The sequence below is a fragment of the Hylaeus volcanicus genome, unplaced genomic scaffold, assembly GCF_026283585.1.
Source record: "Hylaeus volcanicus isolate JK05 unplaced genomic scaffold, UHH_iyHylVolc1.0_haploid 12157, whole genome shotgun sequence".
NCBI classification, from domain to species: Eukaryota; Metazoa; Arthropoda; class Insecta; order Hymenoptera; family Colletidae; genus Hylaeus; species Hylaeus volcanicus.
The window spans coordinates 4,026-24,595 of NW_026533117.1; the positions used below are offsets into that span (position 1 = coordinate 4,026).

Below are 20,570 nucleotides of genomic sequence, written 5' to 3' on the forward strand. Positions count from 1 at the left end.
TGTCTTTGGGAATGCTTTTACAATTTTTCACTATTCGTCCTTATATGAGAATATTTTATATATATGAGATATTTTTGCTCTACTTTGGACACTCATGTTATAACATATTAACAAAATCTCGTTGAATTATGACCGGAGTCGCATGTATTGGACCTTCCTCTTTCGAATGAGCCATCACCAAGCCTCAAATATTCTCATATAAGGACGAAAAACGAAATCTACCAAACCCTTCTTTAGGCCCATTTTTGCCAGTAATGTCACCTCGCTGCATTACTCGGGTCTATCTCCTTAACTATGATATTAATATAACATTTTGTTTTTTTTATTGTAGCCATTTTCTTTAAAATTATTACCACCAAAACTTTATTTCTTGAAAAAAATAATTTACAATATGCCAACTACTCATAATTGTAAATATAAATATTTAGATAAAAATATGAACTTAAAGTATAATATACTAACAATATATTATAAATTATATTATAATTTTACTTATTATTATTTCTATATTTTGAAAAGGTACCCGATGTAGCATGTTGAATTTCTTCTAAAAAGCTTTGAGAATTGTGGATAGTAGTACCTCCTAAAATAATTTTTACTCCAGGATTTTGTTTATTTAAATTATAGACAGTTAAGCTTTCTTCATAAGTTGTTCCTCCAACCATGAAAATAATTATATCTTGCGGCCTGAAACAACAATTGATATGTAACTAAAACATTATAAATAAGTACATTGCGTTGTCTGTTCCTAATTGTTTAAAATAAAATGATCATGAAAATGTACAAAATTTACCTTTTAGATATTATTGTATTTCCAAGATATGGAAACATTTGTGGACTTAACTTTCCCTTTATTAAATCTTCAATTGTTTCATTCAGTAGAGGTGTGTGTTGAGTATATATGTTATCTATTCCACTTAAGCCTTTGAATAGCTTTTTAGTTATCTTCGCTACCGATTCACGATCAAATAGATTATTTTGCCTTGTGTTAATTCCACTGTATTGCAATATGTTATGAACATGCTACAACATTACTTTTAGTTAGTTATGTCAAAATAAAATAACAAATCTCGACAACAATTATATTAGTTCTAATATACCTTCACATATTTTTCAGAAATCCCTTTACTTTTTAATACATTCAATAAACCGCTAATATCATTGTTTGTGTGTTTTTCATAATGAAGTGCGTACAACATTACCAATCTAACGCTATCAATTTCTCGAATTTGGTAATTATTAATAAGTTCTCTTATTCTCTGCAGCTATAATAAGAATTAGAAGTAAACAACATTATTACAAATAAATAATAACGAAGTACGATTAAGTGTACATACCTGCATAGAATGATCATTTTGACAACTAAGCTCTTGTTCCAATTCTGATACTTGTAACAAGTTATGATTTTCTATAAGCGAGGAAAGTTCTCCAACTAATGTTACATGTTTGGATACAGTTCCAGAAAGCTTCTTAAATAAAGGATAAGCTTCTACAAAATTTTTCATATCAGCAATACTTTCTACTTTCTGGTGATTTTTAGCCTTTTTTTGAAATTCATCCATCAATTCTTTTATCGTTTGTCCAATTTCACCGAAGTTGTGATATAAGTTCTATTCAAAATACAAGTATCCTTTTACTTAAAATACTTAAAAATATTATAATGATTGACATTTTAAGCACGGTACTTACATTTGCATAAAATTCATCATGTTCCGCGTCAAGAACAACATCTTTTAATTCCTTTGAAATACCTTTTACATGTGATAAATTAACACGATTATTATTAATAGTTAGTAATTCATGGACCATTGCCTGATAAGTCCATTGATTTAATAAAGGAGTAATGGGATCGTCTCTTCTATCGAGTATAAGTAAAACTGGGTTTGACTCCTGCCTGAATTCGAACGAATTTGATTCTTTATTTAATGTTTCACGTATTTTTTCTGCCAATCTCTTTGCCATTTCAGAACTACTTTGATAACGTATGTAAGGACATTTCTTAATTGATAATAAAACTGAAATTATGCCTAGATGTGTTCGATGTAAGTGTACTGGATTCCATAATAAACCTTAATAGAAGAATAAGAAGAAAAGTTATTAATATTGATTATATATAATAAAAATCTGTAACACAATTTTACATTTCAACTAAAACGGTTATGTACCCAAAACAGTGCTCGAAATTACTTGCACATGTCGGGCCTATTCGTGAGGCATCGCCTGCTGTACCCCCACTATCGCTCTAGTATTTTTTATCTTCATAGATAATTAAAGTTATTAATATTATGTTTGGGTCTATAAACATCTTTTATATATGCATGTAAAGAAAATGTATTTTCTGCATTTGAATCTACCGCGCTCCGCGCGAACATAACTATAGGGGATCAATATCAATCGATATCGATAGAGATAAAGAGATAAGGAGAGATAAGAAGAGATCAGAAGAGCAAGTAGAAATCAGAGCAAGAGATCAGAAAAGCACAGTAAGAATAAAGTAAAAGATAAAGTGTAAGTATAGAAACAATTAATAATAAACGTAAATTGTCATTTATTTTACAAGTAAGATTGTACAGTGTTACAGTGTGTAACAAAATTAATGGTCACTACTTTCAGAGGTTCTTGTACACATCTGGATCGGTGGACATTTGCAGAAAAATCCGTTCGCAAAATCCATTATGACCACGAAATTTAAGGTCAAAGTATTTTTTTATTTTAAAAAATTCTACTCGAGGTGTAAGTAAAAAGCTTCAAAGGACCTATTAGGTTGTCCCAAAAGTTTCTTTCGCTTTATTAATAAGTAATACATGCACAATATTTTATGTTTTATGTTACATTACTGAATTGTGCACGATTCATTTTGCTCCATTACTGTTAGAACATGAATATCTATGAAATTAGATTGTCTATTTATATAAACACGACCACATAAAATAATTGAGTGCAACTCGCGAAAGAAACTTTCGGGACAACCTAATACATACCGGAGACAAACCGTTTTCGCGTAAAAAATTGTTAAAGTTTTCGCAAATTCTCGATAGCGCGGAGCAACTGACCGGGGCGCCATGGCTGCGCCGAGGGTACCCCACCCTAGCTCCTATTCGTATACGCACACGCGATGGCGAAGTGTGACCGCACCACACAAACGTAATACACAGCGCGGAAGAAAATGAAACAGTGTTACGTATTTTCTCAATCTGTCGTTTATTAAATATTGAACGGTAAATTCAAAATAGTGTGTTTTATCGTCTTATAAACGATATTGTTTATTTTCTGACAATCGAAATTTTTTTTTTTTTACGCACCGGTTCTTCTCCGGTATATGGCTCCTTTGAAGCTATTTACCTATTCCGCGAGTAGAATTTTTTCAAATTGAATAAATCTTGGACCTTAAATTTCGAGGTCATAATGAATTTTGCGGACGGTTTCTTTTCCAAATGTCCACCAATCAAGATCTGTACAATAACCCCTGAAAGTGGTTTTTTACACCCTGTATATATGTAAATAGTGCAATGTAAATAGAAAAATAAAATACAAACCATTCTTTTACACAGAAACATATTTAGTTTATTATTATTATCATCGTTGAAAGCCTTCTATTAGAATAAGGACCTTATATACATATAATAACAATAATATATGATATAATAAAGGCAATTTTTAACCGATTTCGAAAAAGGAGGTGGTTACTCAATTCGACATTTTTTTTTAATGTCTGTTTACCGATTACGCCGAGATGGCTTGACCAATCGGAATAACCTCTTGCATCTTGTAGAGCATGTTTTCCTTAATTTCTTATTCAATCTAGATGCAAATAAATCTATTGTAAAGAAACCAAATTGTTTCTCCACTTGTGTAAGAGCTTTTTGAGAAAGTTCCCACTCAGAAACTATATTGACATTACGTGACACTTTATTTGCTTCTATATTTTCACTCGAAGGTGTATACCAGGCCTGGCCAACTCAAATAGTTTCACGGGCCACTTCGATGACGCGTAACGATACAGCGGGCCGCACTTTAGGAAAACATAAGTTAAAAAATAACACTAACATAGGTTAAAAAATATAATACATGTACAAAATACCACTTGACATCATTGTTCCACTCTCCTCTATTACTAAAAACAAAAATGTGTGGATTGTTGCTTTATTCATTTATTATACATAACTATATTCAAATTACAAATGAACGTTACTGATGGTTGCTTATTGAAACCGATTCATTCAGTAACATTTGACGTTCGTAGATATCAGATATAGAACTGGAGTTCAAAATCGCACTTGCGCAATATACACTGACAGACAAAATTAAAGGGACACTTTTTTAAAACGTCATATCTATGGGAGTTTTCAACCGATTTTGGAGAAACTTCGCGAGGAGTAGTTTTGAAGTGTCCTTTAAATGTGCGCAAAGTTGCATTGGCGAGGGTTGACAGGAAGGGGTTAAGTCATCCCCGTAAAGAGGGCCACGTCAAAAAACGCCACTTCTGAAGAGGCCAGGGGTGACGGAAGGGGTTGAAAAAATCAAATACCTTTGAGGCGACCTTCCTCGATGCCCTCAACAAAATGCCCCCCTCAAAATCCCTCTCGGGCAAACCCACCCCTCGCAACACCCCAACCCCTCCAAAATCCACAATTTTTGGACTTCAGTCCCGAATTTGGGCTCAATGCATTCCCTGGAATCTCTTAACTGTTAGAACAGTTAAATTGGAGTCCGGTTTGGTTTAACCACGTACAGCTGCAGGCCCTCGCTCCACTTCTGCATGCCGGCTCCGTCCGGCCAACTTAATACTCTTTCAAATCTACTCCGATTTGACAATGAAAGCGTGATTCAAAATATCTGAATTTTTGGGGACCTGTTAATAAAGCATTTGCGCGCCCGTTTCCACGAACGGCGTTGACGTGGGGTTACTCATTCACCTGGTACACAGGCCTAAACTCGCGGGTGGGTTTTCCAAAAAAAACGTCATTTCCATATTTTAATGCTATCCATGCGGGGAAAAGACATTAAAACTGTGTCACTCCAATGCCTTGGACCGTATCACATGTATTCCACGCAACGAAACATCGTTCCAACCCCTACACCTGTGGGTGAATCACCCCTAACTCTGGGCCACCCTGTTCAGCTCCAGGGGCAGTTTTCGAAACGAGCTTTAAATGACATTGATCCTTAACGTACCGAGAATAAACATGGTGAATTTCACCGCCCTTCGAGGTGTGGAAGTGTTCCCTTACGAAAGGTGTTGAAAAGTGGCGAACTGTTCCATCCTTCCAAGGGGTGCCTATGGGGCGCACGGCGTTGGCGTTGGTATTTCCTGGATCAGGAGATTCCAGAGAATGCATTGAGCCCAAATTCGGGACTGAAGTCCAAAAATTGTGGATTTTGGAGGGGATGGGGTGTTGCGAGGGGTGGGTTTGCCCGAGAGGGATTTTGAGGGGGGCATTTTGTTGAGGGCATCGAGGAAGGTCGCCCCAAAGGTATTTGATTTTTTCAACCCCTTCCGTCACCCCTGGCCTCTTCAGAAGTGGCGTTTTTTGACGTGGCCCTCTTTACGGGGGTGACTTAACCCCTTCCTGTCAACCCTCGCCAATGCAACTTTGTGCACATTTAGAGGACACTTCAAAACTGCTCCTCGCGAAGTTTCTCCAAAATCGGTTGAAAACTCCCATAGATATGACGTTTTAAAAAAGTGTCCCTTTAATTTTGTCCATCAGTGTAGTAATGACACATGCAAATTTTCATTTATTTAATATTTTTTGTACATATACCACCCGACGGGCCGCACAATTTAACGTGGCGAGCCGCGTGGTGGCCAGAACTGGTATATACGATGCTTTCAACCATATGCTTCTCTTTTCGCACCAACTCCAAATTTTTGTTACGAATGGAAATTCAATTTTCTTCCTAAGTCACATTTTATCATCGGCCTTATTAACGTTTAGTGGAATAGGCCTCTTGGGTCATGTGGAAAGCTCTTGACAACATTTAAATTATTATATCATGCATTATTCTTATTATATGTATATATATGAAGGGAACAAGATGAAAGTGCGAAAAAATTGTGCTTGCTAATTAAATTAATTAATAATACTTATTTTCCAAAATTCACGTGTAGTCGTTTCAGGAGCGTTTCTCCGATCGACGAACGTGCACCGTTAGCGCTGGAGGACAACTGTCCCTTTTTTGACTCGGTGCGATGAGGGTGCGTGCATCAAGGAAACCTCGCAACATTGTAGGAAAAACTTTCTCCTAGTCAAGGCCGACGGAAACGATACTTTATGACCCGGCGACCCTTGAGATCTCGAATATTTGAAGCCTCGAAATTCAAGGGTTTGGCCGTGGGCCCGACCGCTCCGACTTCCCTGACAATTTCCAGATACACGCTACATATACAAAATGTTTATAGACCTAAACATAATATTAATAATTGTAATTATTTGTGAAAATAAAAAATACTAGAGCGATAGTGGGGGTACAGCAAGCGATGCCTCACGAATAGGCCCGATATCTGCAAGTAATTCCGAGAACTGACCTAAAATAATAACACAATAGTTAGTAAGGGTGAATCGTTTACTCAAGTAAGTTACGGTTACAATTTTAATATATACAGGGTGAGGCATTTAAAGCAGGCCACCTAATTAATTCGCTTACTTGTAACAATAGAAAAAAAAAGGGTTGTTTTTTTATTGGTGGAAGCATAGAGAAGATATGCACATTCTTATAAAGCGTTTCAAGACGAATACGATGACCATAGTTTTTGTATAGTTTTTGCTTTGTTGGTCGGAGGGGGGCGTCGGTGCGGCCTCTTGGCTGCGTGGGTATTAGCCCGTTTCGTCTACCCCGGTCTAGTTGTATGACCGGGGGGGGGGGGGGGCCGGGCCACCCGGCCATAGATTCTTCCCGTTTCTCGCTAGGTCCTCGCTTTCTTTTGGCCCGGGCCTATCCTTATCGACGACGTCACTACTTTACGGGGAGGTCCATCCTTGGGCGGGGCCATGCTGCCTATGCATCGGTAATGCCGTAGCGGAGTTGAGCGTTGGGCAAACCGCATCCCTCAGGACCCGCAGTGCCAGCCTGCGTGTTTACCCTCTACGTCGAGTCGGCGTGATTGAGAGCTCTATCTACCTTCTGTCAAATTATACCTGGGCCGCTAGTCGGACACCGTTCTCAGTCTACGTGTTCCGTAACCCGGGCTGGATCTTATTCCTTCAAGTTTACCACCCCTCCACCCCCTTCAATGATTTTGTTCCCTAGCACTCCCCCCTTCCTTCTTACCTCTCCCGCCTCTGTATTGAGGTGTTAGTTAGGTCGTGAGCAATTCAGAGACCCTCCCTCCTCCTTAGTTGGCTTACCTATACCTCTCGGTTCCCTATCTCGCCGATGGCCCGTTAACATCGCTCGATGTTCGGGTTACCGGCTTGTACCTTACGTCTTGATGCCTCCGAGTCCTACTCTAAGGGTCGTGGGGTGGTCCCGGTAGTTCCCCGCAATGTCTTGGGGCCAAGGCTTGCTTGTGACCACCCGTCCACCTCCCTCGGTCTTGTTTAACACTATAACGGGCCTATCCTATTTGGGTTTTGATAGTTTGGGTTGTGTCCCGGTAGCTCTCAATCCCTAACGACCCGGATGACGCGGTGACTACCCGCTACAGGGTTCACTTGAGATCCCCTCTTTTCAGTATCGAAAGGTTATTATGTTTTTTTTTTATTGGTAAAGATCAACACCCGATCCACAAGGTTGTTGGGTCCATTTTCATGTAGCCGTTATACCTTCCCGTGAGATGGTGTGGCTGTTTGATACGGTCACCACCAGTCCTAGGTCTGGGAACTTCCCTCTATAAGGGAGGCGCGCAGACCCTTTTCTAGCGATGGTTACTATTTTTCTTTTTTACACCCATTGCTGGGGAGTGCCATTTACACTTGGCTAGTGAGAGTATTCATGCTTGTAGGAGGTAGGGTAGGGGGCCTCGTCCACGCCCCCCGCCAGTGGACCCCTTCCTCGACGAGTTACCACTTCAGTTCAACCACTTGGGGTGTCCTCCGTGGCTTCTCTTTGTGCCGATGCGGTGTACGGGTCCTTTTTTTTTCTGCGTGTACTATGTTCGTCATCCTGGAATATGTGTCTTATGTTTGGTTAATGGGCGTCGTCCATTTTCCATGGGTTGGTCTCTTCTAGGAAGGGTGCTATTTTGGCTGGTTTCAAAGACGGTATCGTGTCTAGTTCTAAGAAAAATTGTTCTAGGTGTTTCCTTCTGGGCGTTGTTAGTCTTGCACCCTGTATACCTACTCATAGTAATTTCCTTTCGTTGAACAACTCACGAGATCCCGATGTTTGGAATAAGATAAGACATACTTAATTGAGATGCCGCGGAACAAAATTGTGTTATTGACTATCCATTCAGAAATATCTACCGATATTAAAATTCTGCATTGTTAGAAATATCGAAAATTGCAATAACTTTCTACAATATTACTAACATAAACGTTCCTGATTAATAATTTTCGAGAACACAATGGCTTCCAGATTCTAGTAATTGTTGGAAGTATGGAGAGACATAAAATATAAGGAATCGCAGACGTTTCAGGAATCTCGAACATTTACGTGATTTCGAAATTCCCGGGAATCCCAACTGGTTTCGGAACCGCAGAAATTCGCGGGAATCCTAGATGTATTCGGGATTCTGAAATTTTCGGGATTCCATCCTGATCCCGAGAAAAATTCCCGTCCCGACCAGGATCTCGCGCACCCCTAATTGTCATATATTTGTTACGAGTCAGAGGGGGCGGCTGCGTAGCCGGAGCTTTATATTGGATTATGTTTTTTTTTTTTTTTTTTTTTTTGTTAGTTGCTTGGCCCCGCGCACCTGTTTGGCTGTCCAAATGGGAGGGGAGGTGAACCCCTACGTGGCGCGTCCCCAGGTTGCGGATAGGGGAAGCTTCCCGGCGGGAAAGACCGTCTAGGACGAAATACCCGTAGCCGGGGAGTCGGAGATAGGCCCCCGCGGACAAAACACCTAAGGAAGTGATATGGCACGTTGGCAGCAATGCTGACGTGGCCACAGTAAGGATTATGGCACGTCGATAGAAATATCGGCGTGGCCACAGTAAAGAGCACGGCACGTCGATGGAAACATTGATGTGGCCGCAGTAAAGATCATGGCACGTCGATGGAAACATCGGCATGGCCACAGCAACAAATATGGCACGCTGGCAGTAATACTGGCGTGGCCACAGTTAAGAAGAATTCCACCATCGTAGGAAAAGGAGTCACGGAACCACATAGATGGATCCACCGACTCCATGGAAGGGGTGGTGTACCTGGCCACAGAACAAGGTATCAGCAAGGCAGGCGCCAGACGGACTGAGGGGCATCTCGCAGAAAAACCGTATAGGAACGACACTGCACAGATCTCCTACTCCGCTGGGTGTAGAACAGAAGGACATAGCAAGGGAAAGAGTAGAGTATGGGACAGGCCATGGTACCATATCAAGAGCTGAGAACGGGAATATCCACTACTTTACTCACCTACGGCTGACGACGTCTGAATCCCCCCGCTCGTGTCCCGATCAGACTCCTCACTACAGCAAACGAAGAAAACTAGTAACAGGAAGCCCGCAAGGCACAGGGATGCGCCGACTGCGCCTCAGAGCATCCACCGTAACCGAACACAATAACCATCTCTTAGAAAAGGGTTCGCGCACCTCCCCACAGAATGGGAGGAGTTCAGCCTTGGACGGGTGGTGACTGTCCGACCAAACTACACCATTGTAGGAAAAGGAGTCACGGAACCACACAGATGGATCTACGGACCCTGTGGAAGAGGTGGTGACCCTTCCAAACAGTGGAAACAACCTTCCAGCGTGGAGAAGGGGGGAACCCAATTTGTTCCCCGTGAAGCGGGTGGTGACCGCGAGCAAAGTAAGAAATTCGCCATGTTTTCGGGGTTGAGAGTCATGGGGAACACGAAATAACCCAGCCTAACACCAGTAGGGTAGGCTCGCCAAGTGGGAAAGAGTGGCAGCGAGGACGGGTTGGCAAGCCTGACGGCTGGGGCCCATCCACGGAAGTCGCGTCTGACCATCAGACACGCTGTGGGGACCCCTCACCCGAACACTCCTCCCTACAGCACTTAAAACAAAAAAGGAATTTAGAAGTAGGATTAGGTACAACAAAAAGGGGATAAATAGAATCATGTATAAGTCGGTAACCCCGACATGGATGAACGGTGGCGAGCTTTAATTCGGATCAGGGCCCGAAAGGGATATTTAGAGAAGGGGGGGGGGCGGATTTTGGCAAACCGCGTCTAGGTAGCCAGAACCTCCAAAGGAGGTGGGTAGGAGCAAGAGGGACGGGGGGTGTGCTAGGGACTAAAAAGGAAGGGGGAGGGGGGGTGGCAACACTAAAGAGGGAACCAATCCAGTCGGAGATACGGAACACTCCAACTGAGAACGAGGATCGAACAACGACCTCAGGTGTAGCATGGTAGGGGGTGGATAGGACTCTCAACTTTGATATATGGTGTAAAGGGGCGAACATGCAGGCTGGTATTGCAGGTCCTGAGGGATGTGGATTGCCCGACGTCCAACCCCGCTTCAGCATTCCCGACAAATAGGTAGAATGGCCCCGCCCAATGATGGACCATGCCCAGCAGAGTAGCGCGCATCCTCGAAAGGATAGGCCCGGGTTCAAGAGAAAGCGAGGATCACCCGAAACGCGGGGTTGAAACAGGAAGTTGAGGTAATGAGTTCCCGCCTGGCCTAAAGCTCTTCGCTTGGGCCAGGTGTGACTGTGGACACGGCCAAAGTGCCACGAGCCCGAGAGAACACCGAGGAGTGCACCGGGCCCCCCCCCCCCCCCCGGCTTAAAATGCGAAACTAGGCGAAACTAGTGGCTTGACCAGTGTTGTTGGTAACACCGGGTGCTTTAAGGAAGTAGACGCGGAGACGAACCTACGTATGGCTAACGTAGGGATCTCCAAGAGGTTGGTTATCGAAGACAAACCTACGTATGGCTAACGTAGGGAGCTTCAGGAAGGTAGAGAATCGAGACGAACCTACGTATGGGTAACGTGGGGAGCCGCAAGAAATGTTAGTATTAGGCCTCGTAACAATTTTAACGTACCTCGAGCGGTAAACGTACACCTTAGTGGGTTTTGGACTGATTATTCGTATATTCTGATATGCACCGAGACTTGTAATTGTTATGAGAATAATTGTCGCGGTGTATTAATTAGAATCTAAGTTGTTACAATTAAGAATTGAGTTTAACTGTATAGTTTCGATTCCGCGAAGCGAGAATCTAATACTTCTCGGTTTTTACGAAGGTGAGCAGACGGGGGACAACTACAACGATAAAATAATACCTAATAGTAGACTACGTACTGAACGGTTAAGATTTTGCTCGAAGGGGACTTGAACCCGATTTCGCTCAGTTTCCTCGTGTAGCAAAATTCATAAGAGCACATACAGACGTGTACAGAACGTCACACAGTTCCGAGGGACTACGCCCTAGCTTCGCGTTGGTTTCGACAATTCTATGCCTACGTGACTAATACCGGATGCGCACATCCGACTCCAAATAAGGAGATTTAGAAACGGGAACGTAACACATTCAATAGATAAAGCAATAAAATAAGTACTAATTACGTTATTATTAAGAATACCGGCCCAGGCATTTATCGCCCAATGTCTTTGTTGTCCACTTCCTAGTGGAAACATCTAAACATCCACCGATAAAAAAAGCTATTGGTACCACGTTACGTGCCCCCAAAATCAAACAATTTTTGTTGCATACTTTTTTTAATATCGCTAAAAGTAAACGAATTATTCAGATGGCCTGTTTTAAATGCCTCACCCTGTATATGATTTAAGTTAATTATGACTGTCTTACTAAATTCTTAATTAAACTAATAAATATAAAACTATATTACCTTCGGAGCACGATTTGATTCCAAGTGAAAATAAATGCGGGCTAACAGCTAAATAGTCTGCATAATATTCATGAACTTCTTTCACTACTTCTTGTTCATCGTTTTCAGCTAATAGTTTAATATCTGCTTTTGCGATAATATTACTGAAATCTGGGTAAAATATTATAATACTTAATTAAATAGTTTATTAACATATTAACATTATCAGCACTTTACAGTTTGATGCTGTTAATTAGTGAACTGTTCTGTAGGTATTTTAGAAATAATACACTTATTTTGTTCAATATAACAAAAACTCAATGAACTAGTAAAGATTGTTGAAATAATTATTTTTAAACAAATTTCGGAGAAAACTGTATAAAGTTGCACGAGTACTTGATTGAAACGTGCCAAAGCAAAAGGTTTCAAAAAATACTTTTTCATAATAAATGAATGCAGGAGAACGAGAGTAACCCTGCTTTAGGGCTGTCGAAAGACTCGGTGCAGTGAGCGGTTCGGAAAAAGCGTGCTGCTCGGTTCGAAAGCGACCAGCTCGGAACTCTAAAGAAGCGAGGGCCCGAATAAATATAGCGAATGCAAGGAATATTATTTATTTAACCCTTTGGATCCGAAGCATTTTTTGATATGGCCGAGTCAAATCTACTTTTTAACCAACTTCGAAGAAGGAGGTAGTTACTCAATTCGAACAGGTTCCTTTTATGTATGTATGTTCCACTATTTTAACCCACTGGGTATCGAGCACCCTCCATAAACGCATCTGGATCTTGGCCCTAAATTCTACGGAATTCCGCGTTTCTTGGTCGTGGCAGGTAGTAATCTTATAAAATAGCTTCGCTGCACTGAAACTTTCTAAAAATATTCAAACAAATGAGTGATAATCCGAAAAAGGGACCTAGGTACTCGTCGCGAAAGCGTTTATAGAAGGCAATAGATGCTCAATGTTTACATAAACCCATTATTGCTACCTGCCAATTCAGAGATTCTTAGAATATTGGAAACTGTTTACAACGACTGAAATTCCGAACTGAACTATGGTCCTTAATTAATGGTGATTTGGTGGCGGTGACCTTGCGACTGAATTCCCTTAACATTTATCTTAGCCAATTAGGAAAACAGGGCGCCTTTATTGGTGATTTTTAAAAATGTTATTAACAAACACCGATTCGCACATCCCCCCCCCGGGGGGGGGGGGGGGGGGGCGCACCTCGATGAGCACCACCAGCGTAGACTATTAAAAACGCAACGTGAGCAGAAATCGTTAGAAATCTCAGAAAATCATGCAGGAAACCATTACTATATCCGAAAAATACATCACTATCCGCGAGTGTTCGAAGTTGCGAAAAGAGCGAGCTCCATTGCACAGTATAGTTTTGTAAGAAATGGAAACTTTAAACATGGATATAGATAGAGAAATTGTACAAACAGAGGTTATAATAATAATACCGAAATGTCGGAGAGCGTTGCAGGAAACTTCGAAAAGGAAGAGGTTACTCTATTCGACATGTATATTTTCTTTTTTTTTTTTAAATGTATGTTACTCGATTACGCCGAGATGGCTTGACCCATCGAGATGAAACCTGTTGCATCTTGTAGAGCATGTCTTCGGGGTGGTCCCATTCTCAAGACATTTTGGATTTCTCATTTTTTACCGATTTTTTTGTGTGCAAAAAACAGAAAAATTTTGTACTACTTCTTACTCCGAGACCGATGGATCAATAGGATTGAAACTTCTTGTATCTGATAGAGTATCACTGGCACTTGGTCCCATAAAAAAACATTTGAGCTTGGTTTATTTTTTACTCCTTTAAATCACTTTTATCTCAAAAAAGTACTATTTCACGTATGTTCGACCTGACATCGATGAAATCGATGAACCCCTTACATTTTGTTACCGGACAGTTTTTTGCGATGATTTCATTTGCAACCAACGTTTCTGAATTTTTTAACCGATTTCGAAAGAAAAATTGTTTCTTAATTATAATCAGTTTTTTATTATTATTACTATTGTTATTGCAAAGTTCCTATTCTTTGATGTAACTCAGCGTGGAAATTACCGAGTGCGATGGAACCTTCCACATATAATGTCAGATGATTTAATAATGTTCTCATTTGGAAAAATTTATGAATTTTTTAATGTTTATTACAATTGTTACTGAAAAACTCCTATTGTTTGATGTAACCCGGCAAGGAATTAACCAATTGCGATGGAGCCTTCCGCATTTCATAACAGATGAATTCGTAATGTTCCCATTTGCAAGAATGTATGGACACTTTCATTATTTAAAACCATTGTTGGTGCAAAATTGCTATGTTCTGGTGTAGCTCGACAAGGAATTTACCAAACGCAATCAATTCTTTCACATTTAGTTGCACATGTATTCCTGATAATCCCATTTGCAACTACACAAGGTGTCTCAAAAATATTGGATGTGCTTGAATAGAGTGCTTCTGGGGGGGTGATTTGAAACAATTTTTTCTTACCGAAAATATAGTTCGAGGCTTTGTTAAGGAGATATTGACAGAACCCCCCAACCAATTAGAGCGCGAGTTTCTGTTTCTGGAATATCTCCTTAACGGAGCCTCGAACACCATTTTCGCTAAGGAAAAATTGTTTCAAATCACCCCCCCCCCCCCCCCCCCCCCAACCGCCACGGAACCACCGTTTTCAAGGACCTCCAACGTTTTTGGGTCATCCTGTATATTGCTCATAACTATTCTTATTGCATAAAACTTATTGGTTATAGATTGCCACTAAAAAGAGTGAAATCAAATAATTTTTGGAAACAAAATATAACCGACTTCGAAAAAATATTCAAATTGCTCTGAAAAGTATGAAATAATTTCTATTTCATTTATATTAAATGATATTCAATAATATATTAAATTTCTATTTTCTTTATATTAAATTATGTTAAATAACCTTTTCGTAGTCGGCGCAAAATTAAAAATTACTTACATTAAAAATGACCAAATTTGGTTTAATTTTCTGTCGGAGGGACAAAGTCTACTTTAGACATTATATACATTAACACTTTTCTCCATCACGCCTTCACCAAAAACTATTCCAAATCTACTCAGACAGTACTTTCACGTAGACATTTATTGTCTGGCTGAGCGTTCCATAGGACAGTACCTCGGCTATACGGCCATACCTGCACCCACACGAAGGTGATGGGTTTGTAAAACAACAAACAGGCGCCTAATAACTGATTATTAGTACCAGTGACCACTGGTAGGATTTCTTATTCTAACGAACCCTCACACAGCCGACCAGGAAAGAGAATGGAAAGATAAGCTCTCTCCATTATTACATTTCATCGAGGCAAGTACTCGAAAACCACGTAAAACTCTAGTCTTGAGCAATTGTAAGGAGTTTTGCTTTTGGGTCCTCTTTTTCTGGGGAAGTCTATTGCCATCAACAACCTCAGGGGACCGACCTGGACTTTCACGTAGACAGTATACATGTATACATTAACACCATTCAACATTGCCGCCTTCACCAAAAACTAACTCAAGCAGGAATTAAAAATTTTTAATTTTGTGCCGACTACGAAAAGGTTATTTAACATAATTTAATATAAAGGAAATAGAAATTTAATATATTATCGAATATCATTTAATATAAATGAAATAGTAATTATTTCATACTTTTTAGTGCAATCTTAATATTTTTTCGAAGTCGGATATATTTTTTTTCCAAAAATTATTTTATAACTGCAAATAATACTTGTATTAATGAATTTATTTGCCATGTTGTTTTGCTATTCTGAATTAGACAGTATCAATTATGAAAATAGAAAAAATCATTATTATTACTTACAAATATAATATGTACCATACTTTGGACTTCGCAATTCATCGCAAAGAATCTCAATATTCTCCTTCGTTGGTCTAATGAAAACTATACACTTCAAATGCTTTAAGGCTTCGTTCCGAATATTTGTGTCAATTCTCTCAAACAGATAAACCTCTTTCATAAATATTTCTGATTTGCTGTATAATAAGCTGACTATGCTTGTCTGTAAATACAAAAAAATTTTATTAAATTTCGTTATATGTATTCGTAAACAGCATATAAAACATATATTACCGCATAGCAATATATAATTATTAAATACATGTACATTTGATAATAGGGTATAGCAAATGAACAATTTGTCTAACAATAAGACGTTCGACCAATTCGTTTTAAGGTCGATTCAGACTATACGACATGGACCGTCACATTCCTGCACCGACAGGTACCGTCACCGACACGACAAAACATTAAAACACGCGTATTAATAAAACTATTCACACTTAACCGACACCCACCTGAACGTTCCGTCACGGGACGTACTGGCACCGACCGACATTCTCGCGAAGAATGTTTTGACGGTACGTGTCAATACGTTTTGATGCTAATGTGTCAGTCTGAACTAGTAAGCGGTAGAAAACAGGCCTATTTAATAGCACTGTTGTGTGTCCTGTGCGTGTCCTGGTGGCTTCTCTCGACCGAATTCTATTAAATTAATTAACGCGCCAAAATTAGCTAAATCGCTAATATTCTCTATTACAAGTGACCTTGAAATGAAGCAAATTATGCAAAAAGAACCATTTTTTCCACCTAATACACCCACAAAACGTCAACACTTTCCACAACGGCAAGGATATTGTTGCGCCGGGGAGTGGTGCATCACGATGTACTCATTGTATCTAGAGACGCGGTAGCGTCTCGACGCCAAGTACATGAAATATTATACGCCACCGTGTATACAGGCGCTGGCGCTACCACGTATTTTTTACTCGTAAAACTGCGATTCCAACCTAACCCGAAACTGCTGTCATTATTATCTCGTCACGCCTGCTGTATTTTCTAAGTCCAAAGGCATTTTTCTAATGTAAATCGCATATAAGCTTTCTAATAAAACCAAAATCAATAAAATCGGTGTATGTACAACTGAGATATCGTAATATCATGTCATGAATCTGTCGGAAATTCTACATTTTTCTTCTGATTCTGATTCTTATTCTTTTCGTCAACACTTAGCCAATAAGAGCTAAGATTATTCGTCGATTCGTCGACTCTCGGAATCAGTCGGCAAGGCTCGTCGGTCGGAGTTGTAATATGGCTGTCACTCATGCCGCTCGTTCATTTCTAACCTGTAACTGTCAGTTTGCATTTGTGACATTTGGTTTCTTGCAACGACTTTCTGACATGCATTGTGCGTACTTTTGAAAACTTAAAGGACTGAAACTGGAATTATAATACAATAAATTGTGCGTTACCAATAGTGGATCTCTTTGTACATTTTCCCACTTTATTTATTAACATTTAAATTTGTTACAACAAGACTTTCTGCCATGTGTTCTGTGTGCTTTTGAAAACTTAAGGGACTGATTCTGGTATTGTAATATAATAAATTGTGCGTTAGAAATAGTGGACCTCTTTTTCCATTTCATACTTCTTTTTTAACATTTAAGTTTGTTACAACAAGACTTTCTGCCATGCGTTCTGCGTGCTGTTGAAAACTTAAAGGACAGAATCTGGTATTGTAATATCATAAATTGTAGGTTATTCATATGACATTAATTTTATTTGTAAATAACACATACAAACCTTATTTTACTTGCAAATTAATGTAGAGCTTAAAATAAAAATACATTTGTCTTTTATTATAGTAAGCGTAGAGTCTACAATATACATAATGTGTCTGAAGCCAGATATAGGAAAGAGACCAGCTTCAGTTCTTTAAATTTCTAAAAGTATACAGAACGCATGGCAAGATGTCTCACTGCAAGAAATTTAAATGTTAAAGATGAAGTGAGAAATGAAAAAAAGAAATCAACTATTTGTAACGCATAATTTATTGTATTAGAATAAAGTTCAGAAGTACGCAGAACGCGTGGCAGAAAGTCTTATTGCATTTAAATGTTACTGATAAAGTGATTACATTTTTTCTTTAATAAATTTCTTGCAATGAGACTTCCTGCAATGCGTTCCGCGTACTTTTGACACCTTAAAGGATTCAAACTGATCTCCCATTTTCCATTATTTGAAGTCATTCACTATACAAATTATCTTTGTAAAAAGAAGTGAGACACCCAGTAAAAAATTATAGAATTACAGAATGTAAAATATACCGGGTGAGTCACGAGAAACAGAACACCTAAGTATCTCAGTTCGACTTAAAGATAGAAGAAAATGTTAGGTCATTTGAAGGTCATAGTGTAACACATCGTTGTACTCGTCTTGACGTCAGCTACAATCTTATGATGTTGAAAATACAGGATGTAATCCAAAAATTACCGACCTTCAAAAAACCTTGAAAATTACAAAATTCTGAAATTTTTGTTATATCTTCATATTTGCCCCCTTAAACAGTACAACTTTTTCCTCTAATATTTTCTTCTATTTTTAAGCCGAACTGAGAAAATTAGGTGTTTTGTTTTTCGTGAATCACCCGGTATAATAAAATATTAGTAAATATATAATAAAATATCAAAATATAACTAAAATAATATAATATAAAATACTTGCAGAAAATAAAATACAAAAATGAAAACACTTTTTTTTTATATTTTTAATGATAATATATAAAAAATATATAATATAAAATAAAATATATAATAAAATATAAGGAAACAAATAATAATAAATTTCAATAATATTAAATTTTCAGCGCCTCTACCACGTCCGCGCTGTCCGCCGCGGCCTCGGAATTGGTTGTCGCGGCCCCGTCCGCCGAAAGATGTTCGGAGGAACTCTTGTAACGTGCTCGCTTGAGCCTGTAAAGGTGAGGTCCCATGAACGTAATGGTCGTGTTCGGGCAATAAATTATCCGTGCTCGCCGGATTTTGTTCGAAAACACGTTCCTACTACCGTCCAAAAGGTCGCTAAATGCGACGACAAACGGTTTGGAACCACTTGAAAGGGTTGATTTTTATGAGCGTTTAGGTCTCGGCCCATGGTCTCGACTCGCGAGCACGGGGACTATTCCATGAAAAAAAATCGACCCTTTCAAGTGGGTCGAAGCGAGACCCTCAATACTTGTTTTCACCGAGACCGTAGGCGCCTACCTGGGTTCGCTCAAGGGTCTAGGGTCAAACGGGCGATCGACTCATCAGTTTTTGATAAAATCGAATTCTTTATTCTTCATCGTATCAACGTGAACGCGATGCCGTTGGATTCTTGGCGTTCTCCTGATTAAAATGATATCTCACGTCACATAAATCGAACTATTTTTAACAAAATAACTTTTCAATTATGCAATAAGATTTTGCATATAATTTCGTTAAAAATAGTCCGATTTACGCGATGTGAGATATCATTTTGATCGTAGAAGCATCAGGAATCCGATGAAAATTGTCGAGGTTGGTATTTTCAATTCTTTATGACACGTCCCCTTGTCGACCGCTCGTTGCGATGCTGGTGCCTGGTCTTTTTCGGGATTCCGTGCTCGTTTAGGTGTTCGCCGCTCGTTGTGCCAGCTCGCCTGGGTCCATCAGACCCTCCTGCGCGACGAGTTGACAGTTTCAAGTGGACGTTGCTCGTGCTCGCCGCCCGAACTTACCTTCATGGGATCTCACCTTAAGGCCGAGCTCTGCGTACGAAGGGCCTTTAACATAGACCACCGCATGAGCTCGGCCCGCTTACTTCTTCCGCTCCTAGCATAGCGAGCTACGTGTTCTGTAATGAGAAAAAAAATAAAATTATTGGTAAAATGTTTTCTGTAATTAAAGTCTCCATAAATGTACAAATTTGTTTACCATAAACGCACAGAAACCATCTCCACCAATGGGGGGTATACCCCTTCTAGGATTTCGGACGCTGAGCAATGTAACATGATCATATATTCTCTATGTTTGCCGACAAGCTTCGAACGTAGAGAAGAACAGCGAATAAAGAAGAAGACGGAGAACTTAATGCAACAACTTAATACAACAGTGAATCTTTTTTATAAAACTTTTACCACCATATTCCTGAATTTTTCTGATTAAAATGAGATCAAACACGACGTAATTCGCAACATATTTACTTGTAACAACTTATTATGTGTCATATATCGTAGAACCCTAACTAAAAAAAGATGCATGGTAAATATCGTCAGAATTATATCGCGTTTAGTCTCATTTTAATCAGAAAAAAAGCGAGGAATATGATGATAAAAGTTGTACAACAAAAAAGTTAATAATAAAAAAGTTTCACCGTTGCATTAAGTTGTTTCACCGACATACCCTGGTGTTTTCGATCCGTCCCCTTCTTTATTCGCTGTTCTTCTACACGTTCGAAGCTCGTCAGCAAACATCAAAGAATCTTTATAATTGGGGTGGCCAAAAAGAGTCGTATAGGGCCGCATGGTAATCCATGGTGTATTATGTATTTACCGTTTGTTGGCGGAGGCGGTGGCGGGGGCTGTTCTTGGGGCTGCGGCGGCGGTGGCCGTGCCTCCGATTGCGGCAGTGTAGGCCCTGCCTGCGGTGGCGTTTGGGGCAACACAGGTGGCAGGGGCGGCTGCGAGAAGGCCGATGTTGGCAGGGGCGGCTGAGACGGTGTCAGCGAAATTTTTAATAAAATAAATTTGACAAGTATAGAAATCTTTAAAATTTAGTTTTTTCATTTGTACGTTTATCGATAATAATAATTAAAAATTACCGTCGTCAA

The 20,570-nt window shown here is 39.6% G+C and overlaps 1 protein-coding gene across 2 annotated transcripts in view; it reads right to left on the reverse strand.

Annotated features, from left to right (window-relative positions):
• Window positions 1-315: 315 nt before the first annotated feature.
• Window positions 316-20,570, reverse strand: part of LOC128882716 (vacuolar protein sorting-associated protein 45) — a 63,819-nt gene continuing 43,564 nt past the window's right edge. Inside the window, exons 1-8 of one of the 2 annotated variants that reach the window (XM_054134445.1) lie at window positions 16,241-16,670; window positions 15,747-15,945; window positions 11,927-12,076; window positions 1,690-2,069; window positions 1,338-1,610; window positions 1,101-1,265; window positions 794-1,023; window positions 316-687 (exon numbers count right to left, since the gene is read on the reverse strand). In XM_054134445.1, the coding sequence (XP_053990420.1) occupies window positions 489-687; window positions 794-1,023; window positions 1,101-1,265; window positions 1,338-1,610; window positions 1,690-2,069; window positions 11,927-12,076; window positions 15,747-15,903 (1,554 nt within the window). In that variant the 5' untranslated portion in view covers window positions 15,904-15,945; window positions 16,241-16,670 and the 3' untranslated portion in view covers window positions 316-488. Of the gene's footprint in view, window positions 688-793; window positions 1,024-1,100; window positions 1,266-1,337; window positions 1,611-1,689; window positions 2,070-11,926; window positions 12,077-15,746; window positions 15,946-16,240; window positions 16,671-20,570 lie in introns of those variants that run through there. The other variant, XM_054134443.1, reaches the window with a different exon arrangement.